General features: G+C 29.5%; 1 protein-coding gene across 1 annotated transcript; it reads right to left on the bottom strand.

Moving 5' to 3' along the window:
- Positions 1 to 470: 470 nt before the first annotated feature.
- LOAG_06589 (hypothetical protein) lies at positions 471 to 2937 on the bottom strand (the record flags this gene model as incomplete). Its single annotated transcript, XM_020447182.1, has 5 exons — positions 471 to 638; positions 1342 to 1549; positions 1705 to 1852; positions 2450 to 2624; positions 2764 to 2937. The coding sequence occupies 5 exons, from the start codon at positions 2935 to 2937 to the stop codon at positions 471 to 473; spliced, it is 873 nt and encodes a 290-aa protein (XP_020302561.1).
- Between the last annotated feature and the right edge of the window lie 6339 nt (positions 2938 to 9276).

Genomic DNA, 9276 nt, shown 5'->3' with positions numbered 1-9276 from the left:
AAAAATTTTGGAAAATTTAAAAAATAATTTGTAGAAATCCAGTAAGGATTGAGAAAATTCCGAACTGGCCATAGAAATTTAGAAATAATATTAGGAAAATCGGAAGATTTCCGAAAATTTTAGTTACAACTGTGATAAAGATTGAAATTCGAAATACTTAATTGGCAATAAAAACTACAAGTAAAGATGAGGTGTTGATTGGAAAAAGAAAAGAGAAATCGATTTACAGCTAAGATATATATATATATATATGTATATATATATACATGTGTATGTATATATATATATATATATCTACCTTTAGGATGACAATTGCAAAACTTCTGAATTTAAGTCCAAACATAGACAGGATTAGAGTTACAGTGGACAATGATAGTGATATGAACAGTTAAGCTGTAGAGATTTAGATTTAGAGATAGATCGGTACCAACAGCAAATAGGTCTTGGGATAAGATTGATCATATCCAATATCAAATCTTCATTTCAAGAATCAAGTTTGACCTAGCTTTCTGATCAGTGATACAGAGTTTTGATGAGACATTTTTCGACTTGATTCGTTCCAATACAATAGGATCATTCCTGTGACAACAACGGCACATTGCAAATATTCTATCATAAAAAAATCCAACATTAGTATTCTGAAAACTTTTCCTTTACATTTGTGGCATCACTGCGATCACTTTGAAATGTTCACTATCAACCAAATACATTATGGAAGTACAAGATGTCGTTTAGTTAATCTGCCAAAGAAATACTTTAAGTAGTAAAATGATTTATGAGAAAGTAAAAAGTACGTATGACACACATTTAATTAAATATTTTAAATGTGATTTGAAATTTAAGGATTAAAATTGTAGAATTTATTGTACGAATCACTGCCTTTCATCACACAATAATTATTGCGCCATTTTTTTCCTTGGAGTTTGGAATGTTATTTAACAATAAAACAGTCAAAAACAACAAATGCAATTTAAAGGAAAAAAAGATAAGTAGTAATTGTAAAGCTTTTCACAGCTTCTGATAATCACTTATAATACATTTTGATTAATTTTTAGCTTGTATGACAGTTGACAAATACTTTTATGAATGTTTTGTTTGTATTTCTAATCATCTTATTTGAACTACCTTAAGCTTCTTAATTGACGTACTTCCTTCCGGTTAAATATTATCAATGCAGATTGATGATTTCATTGAGAAAAGTGAGAAAAGAATTCGTTGAGAGGAGAAAAGGAGGAAATTATGATAAATTTAATAAATGCTCACTCATACTACTGGTATAACTATCGTATGGAAACAAATGATTAAAATTAGCATTTTGTTGGGAATTTTAAAAAACGATACATTTCGAATTCCTTCACAAGCATTCAGTGTTACAGCAAAGTTAGCTGCTTGCTGAACTTGGATACGCATTATTTTAGCATGTTTCCTGGCGAATAGATAGAGACGAGTGTACAGAAGTACCATCATTGCCGCAGGTATAACAAAACTGCACATAGAACTGCCTAATGCATAAAATGGTTTAAGTCGTAGCTCACATCTTGGATGAGAACTGAAATTATCGATAGCAATTGGAGGTTAAAAGTCATTATAAGGATTGCAAAAAGCCTTTTGAATTGAACAATTTAGTTAAATTTATTTTCATCTATAATCAATAATTTTAAACTTAGATTGGATTTATATCAAGATTAAAGAACATGAACTTACTTATTGTATTTAGTCTCATCAACTTCATTCCTATCATCAATTCCTTCATCCCTCTGTACTAATTCCAGGATAATTTGCGTGGAACCAATGATAGCAGATATCAGCCAAACAAATGCTATAACGATGCATATTTTTCGCCTCCTGAAGCCTTCACACATTTGGAAAGTACACCATAATTATCAGTTCAGTGAAAATCGAAACTTCATTAACAGTTGCAAAGAGAGAAGCGTTGTTGTCTTGTATAATTGCACTCCTTCAAACTATCACTTCTCTCCCTCCTCTGTCAACTTTAAATCTTTTATATCATGTAAAGCATCCATACAACAAAATCTTTATCCAGCAATTAGTAGCTGTGCTTGCTCTATTAATTTCTTCACTAATGCAGTATGAATGACAATTGTCTTATCAATCACATAATGAATTCATCAAGATTGATTTTTATATTGCTATTTGCAAATATCAATATTTTATCTTTGAGTTCAATCTTAAATATGTCAAAAATAAATTGATATTATTATGATAGTCCAGATATAAGAAAAACTTTCTGTACTTTACTCATACAAGAATAGGAAGAATGTCTGAATCTGCAATAAGCTATTCCAATCATTATCCCCAGGAAAATTATTTTCTATGTATGGAATAAAAAAGCAAGTAACTGTAAAGAAGAATTAAAAATCGGTATATCATTTCGCCGTTATCTCATAAATTCCCTATACACATAGACATGAATTGCGAAAAAGCAAACACCTGACATAAACGAGTGGACGACTGATATGCAAAAATCTGTGTAAGGCAATTGCAGATAGGTTGAGTATTGAAGCTGTGGTACATGTAATATCGAAACATATCCAAAGTTGGCAGTACAAGCGACCAAATGGCCAATATCCGAGAATATCATTAGATGCTGCGAATGACATCACCTAATGCGAAAGTCGCTATTAAACAAAAAAACATTTTTTTTCTGAAAAATTTTGCCAAACTACAGGAAAAAAAAGAGATCTGTTGTGAGCTAAAGTTAATTTTGAGTACCAGTGAAAGAGTTTAAAAAAAAGGACTTACAAGCAATGATATAAGAAGATCAGATACAGCAAGTGATACCAAAAATAAATTCTCCTGCTGTCGTCGTAAAATTCGATCATAGAATACAGCAACACATACCAACAAATTACCACCCAATGCAACCAATATAATAACAGAATAAACAATTAACAAAATACTTGCAGCTGAGAGCATTTGTTAATATTTATTGAACAGTTGATCAAATTAGTAATCGGTGATACTTTATTTCATCTGAATTCTTTTACAGTCACTCTTCATTGGAATTTGTCTGTTCGGGAAGATAGGAAGATTTGAAAATTTTTCTTTTTTTTTATTATAGTGTTTAATGAATGTCGTGAATGCCTAAAATATTTCGAATTCTCTGCAAAAACTAATAATATTTAAATATACACTTCTGAGTTGCCAAATGTATTTGAAAAAGCCATAACAATTCAATAATCGGACTCAGTTATTTTATTACAATCCCGGACTTGCACATTTGACATTTCTTTGTCATCCAGGATAAGATCATCTGATATCAAGCAAATCACTATAATTCTTTCATGTGTTCATCTTCTCTCTTTCGCCCCGTTATTGTTTGGTCCTTTCTCATGGGTACAGCGGAGTTTAGTAATTTTTCTCGGAAAGTTTAGCATCTGAAATCATTATCCTTCCACCTTCTTGAATAATGATATGTTGGGTATTCCATAAGGAAAATTGTGTTCATGTACTTAATAGTAAAAGCATCTTGTTTAGAAGAACAACTTAGCTTTTCTCTAAAGTAATGTTTTGAGAATAACCTGCTTTGCAGAAGTCACACTGGACTAAGGCTAGACAGATGTCCTTAGTTTTGACAATGATTTGCTAGCTAGTGATTCGGGGATAAGAGTTGAACAAGTACAAAATAACTGCAAAGAAGAAGGTTTGGAAAGCTTACAAAAACAAGATTTGGTTGAGTCATAGAACCCAGCATAATTTTATCAAAAGGCTTAGGTTAAAAATTTAATGTTTTCCTAGGTAAGACAAAATAAGGACAATCCAGAACTTGAGCAACCATGATTTGTCTCAGTAAGATCATAACTAAAAACAAACATTTGAAAGTGTGTGCAAACATAAAAGTAGTTGGTAGCAAAATATGCACATGTTCCAGAAAGAATTTTCTGGTAACCTTAGTTATCGTTTAAGCATGATTAACGACATGTAACATTTTTGCTTCCAACTTTTCATTAAGTTGAGACTTTTAATCGTCGGATATTGTAAGAATAACAGATTGATTGATTCATTCATTCATTCATCTCAAAACATAATGTGTATCAGTCGACAAATTTCGCATTAAAATGCGATGAAATCAACAAAGAAAATATTGGCTAAATATTTCTGTCACAGAGTCCAATTGTATGCTTAAAGAACCCTTTTAATTGAACCTCTGACAGAGGTTCAATTAAATCTTTTTTAACCAATTATTTTAATTTCTTCATTGATTACGATACGATCAGACGTTGATATTAGTATTAATGGAGTTTAATTACACCATTCAATATGACGAAAGCAAATATGATGAAAAAATGATCTTTCACAGATTTCAAAGTTTGGTGTGAATGCATATTTTCGTCATGAATGGGTAGAGAGATAATTGATAACAGATAGGTAATTGGTAATATTGTAAACAATTCATTTAAAACGCCTTTTTGGTTTTAGCTATTTATGCCTCAAAAAAATCAATTCGTCAAAATCCCTAAACATCACCAACTGATTAGTATTTTGGCACAAATTTGATCAAAATATTATAGGAGCCGTTAATATAAGAGAGCGGGCATTTGTTTTATTTTAATTATAAAAAGATAAAATAACTGATGGCAAACTTTGTGTAAATTCATTTAATATCTTTTAAATGGTAGTCAAATTAAGTAACTACCAATATGTGTATGTTTCTATTTATTTTAAGTAAATCTAGCAAATCTCAGATCATCGCTCGAAATACAATGCCAACATTTGTTAATATTAGGAATTGTCAGATATTCGAACGAAATAAAAAGCAAGGGTCTCAACTTAAAAAGTCAGTTTTATTTTTCTAAACCTTGCAAAAACTTGATAATTATTTACTTAAGAAAAGAAACTTAGGTGAAAAGCTATCTTGCCATTCTTACTACTTGTTATTTGCACCACATATTACAAGCAACATTTCGATGTTATTATTCAAAAGTAGATATTGTTTTTTTTCTTAAAAAAAAAGAAAAAATGTCATGTATTTGTTATTTTTACGGTCAATCAGATCGTCGCCCGATGGAATCTCATAGGAAAACTTTGTATCGGAAATGAAACTACTGAAAAGTTCTAAACATTTTCGCTGTTTTTTTTTTTTACGAAATAATAACAAATGAAGCGAAAGAGATTTATCATTATGGGCTTCCTGAAAACTTCCAGAAAACATACCAATTTACGCTTTCGCATAAAATGATTTAGAGAAATGATAATGTGTAAAATATTTTGTAAGTATACAAATAACATAAATGCTAGTGAAAAGTTTCAAAGTTTGGTGGCAAGTCAATGACGATTATAAATTTTAATCATATTTTCATGTAAATGAGTAAATTAACAAATTGTATCCAATTTCACTTTTTTTCTTTCAAAAAAAAAAGTGCGATTGTTGAAATATTGTTGTTGATGTGCTATGGGAGGTGAATATTTATTCAAAAAAAAAAAAGAAAAAGAAGCTAAATACTTATCTAAGAAAAAAAAAATGCAAAACATATTGAAGCGTATGAGTGCTGCAATAATTGTTGGGATTTCAAACAAATGTAAATATTTGTCCCTGAAATCTGGCCAAAAAAAAGTTAATAAATGAGCCATGGTTGTGAGCCGATGCATTTCTCAAAGTAATTAAAAGAAATACGAAAGTTGTGGAACATTAAGTTAAAGAAAGTTATAATGATGAAGAGAATTAAAAAAGAAAAAAAATCAAAAATTCGAAAAAATTAATTCAAAAAGTCAATTAGATAAGGAAAGCTTTTTTTTACTCAACCATTTAGGCCTCTCCACTTCTCTTCTTTCCTTTTTTATCTCCGTTGCTTAAAAAAAGTCTTTTTGTTTTTTTGGATTTTTTCTGGGGAATTTTTCAAATTAACAAGCAGGGTTAATTGAAGCAATGTTTGCATGTGTAGTACATAACATACAGGAAGTGAAGGTAATGACAATGAGTATGACAAATGAAACGGAACTATTGTTAATTTAACGTGTTCATTAAAATGCAGTAAAGTGATGAAAATGGAAAGATGAGATGACAGGAGGATAGCTATCGAAAATTCTGTAAAATGTGCTCCTTAAGTTAAATCACAAAATGATTATAAAAATAATAAAATTTTATACGATTGATTGAAATATCATAGGCAATAATGATGTTATAATTTTTGAAGGAATTTTATTACATTAGCTAGAAAAACGAAAATTAAGCAGTAAAATTCAAAATGTCCCATCCTTTTTTCAATTTAAAGAAACTTTGGTAAAAGAGTTCCGAGACATGTGCAAGAACTTAAAAAAGAAAAAGCTAAAATTAAGAAGCGTTAGCAAAATTGAACAAACTGTTATGGGTTACAAATTGGGCTCTAGGCTCTTTTTTTTGCTTATCTCCTCACTACACTCGTAATTTTCGTGTTTTATGAAGTGGTATTTACAACCATTTTGAAATTTTGTCATAGTGCTGAAAAGAAAGCAAATAATTTTTAGGATAGAAAATGTAAGTTTTATTTTTAGTATGTTTGGCATTTGAAGATCAGGGAACGTTTGCTATAGAATGGTACTTTCTCTTAGGTAAAAAATGATAAATCATATCAACTCTATGTGGTAACACCATTGTTGGATATCAATGCCAAAATAGCTCTAAAAACTTTGCAGCAATTCATTAACCATTTTATTCCGATTCTTTTTATAATACAAATTCTTAACTTTTTTCATAGATGACGAATATAATCCACTTACATATTCTAAATCAACGAAAAAAAAGCAACAACAGCATGTTATTAGCAAAAGGTTAACTAAATTTAAAAAAAGAACTGTGTTCTCGAGAAGGTAAAGTAAATTTAAAAAAAAAAAAAATTAGAGGAATGAAAAATAAATGACAAAATGACTGTGTTGAGGAAAGTGGAGTAATGGAATAATGTAATTTATTCCATTACTTCACAAGTTGGAGTAATTTTTATCTGGAAATAAAAAATAACCTTCTGATGATGCGGAATTGCATAAGTAAGATATGAAGAATAGTAATTTACTGCAAATGAGATAACAACAAATTGAATACAATTTATTTGTTTTTTTCTTGGAACATTTTAGAAATATATATCTTTTTTTGTCGTTTTCTAAAGTCTAAGTCTATTTCGAATAAAGGAAGCAAAAACTGTTAAGCCAACCGATAAACAAGCATAACTAGGCAAAGTAAGTGAGGAAGGGAAAAAGTTCATTTGCAAGAGCTAAATTGCTTATATCTTCTGAATATGCAGACATTGTGCACAGATAAGGTGCATTAAGTAATAGCTAAATTAAGAATTACATAACAGTGATTTTATCATCCCATTTATTATCAACCTATCTATCATATAATTAAATCCTGTTTGCTAAACGATGCAGACGATAAATTGATAGGTAACTGTTTCTAAGGGGAGTTAAATGTTAAGAAGCGATTTACTGAATGAAGGGAAGTAAGATTATTCATTCGTCATATGGTAACAAATATAAATAAAAAGTATCACATTTTTAATGTTATGTGAAAAATTGTGATGAATGATAAATGAATTTCGAAGAAGTCGATGGCGTAAAAAAGTTTTATTTTAAGTCATTTAATTGTATACTACTACTGCTACTGGCAATGATGGAACAAAATTTTCCAGCACTTTTTTTTTTAAATTTATATCGATTTAATATCACTCTAACATCTTTTGCATTAAATTAGATTTCTCACATGTATTTATTAGTACTTCCGTAATGATCCATCCGGTTCATCCAGCTAGCTATCCTGAGTTAACTATTTCACATATGCGATAAAATGCCTTGAAATCTGTGAATGCGATATTGCTTTTAATGAAATACTTTTCAAATCACTTCAAGCTATGAAAAAGTGATTATTAAATTGACGAGGCAAAATTTATGCATTAACTTTTAAGAAAAAAAACGATTAAGAACATTCGAAATTCATTAACAAAATGAGAAAAATTGGATTGCGTGTGAACTGCTTGAACAATGCGTTATTTTATTAGAATAATTACAAGTCGCACATTCGACAAATAAGCAACTTAAATAAATGAAGTCACGAGTAGTTCCATTTTTGTACTGAATTCCTTTCAAGTTTATATCTTGTCACCGCACAAGATAAGGGATGATTGTAAAATATCAGATAATACAAGGGTAGCATTCATTTATTATTCCCAAGTTTATCCCTAATGATTTTATCATATTAAAAAGTAGGTAGATTTGAGTCATTATTGATTGGAATCATGCTAGAATATTGTTGATAATGCTTTTTTTTTTAAAATCGGGCAAAGATCTTTTGCTAGTTTATCAACGTTCTAATGAAATACTAACCTTAAGCTGAAAAAAAGAGAATTGTATATGAATTAGTGATATGTTCAGAATTGAAAAGTCCTAAATTTAAGAAGAATTTCTGCTTAAAAGATATCTGTTTCATGAATGAGATGGAATTTGATTCTTTCTTATCAACATCTATTCCATTTTATCAACAACCATTTGAAATTGGATGATATGTTCTCAACTATAAATTAAACATAAAATTCAACGGTACAAAAACGATACAATTGATTTAAAATTATGAAAGTTCTAAAGTGTGAAGTATGACTGCTGCATACACTTCTTAAATCATTGATAAGTGATCTAACTAGTTGGTTTGAAAAAGATTTACTGAATGGAAAAAAAAGGTTTTGAAAGTTTCAGTCAGGACTTTTAAAAGTTCGAATTATGAAATATTTTGCAATATTTGGGTGCTAGAAGTTTTTGACTAGAGTAGTGGAACCTCTGAATATTTCCCATCCTTCAATTTTGCTATGATGGAAAGTCAAAATTTAATTTTGGAGTAGCAGAAATAAACCATCAAATTCAATTTATTAATAAATTCCAAGGTATTTCGCATGTTATGATAAAAAAACTGCAATTTTTTGCAATGAAAATCAGGCTTTTCAGAATACCGCAAATTAAAATTGAGCACCAAAGAAATGAAACTGCTGAAATTATCTGATAGGAGACTTTATGTTCAATTAATAGTGCACTAATTATTATTCTTTACGGTTCCTTTCAATCATGTAATATCATATCATGATATCTTTTAACAATTGAATGAAAACCATGCAAGTGATCATATTGTGGGGAAAAAAGTAATACTAGTTTAGATAATAACCTGAGAACAAAATATTGTCCTACCAGATTGAATGGTCAGAATTCTAATCAACAAGTAGGAATGATTTGACAAATTCGTTTACTTTGAACACTACCAGTTAGTTACTTTTGGAATGATCGATATCACCACTATCACCG

Source organism: Loa loa (genome assembly GCF_000183805.2).
Source record: "Loa loa unplaced genomic scaffold supercont3.44, whole genome shotgun sequence".
Classification (NCBI taxonomy): Eukaryota; Metazoa; Nematoda; class Chromadorea; order Rhabditida; family Onchocercidae; genus Loa; species Loa loa.
This window is presented reverse-complemented; position numbering and strand designations above follow the sequence as displayed.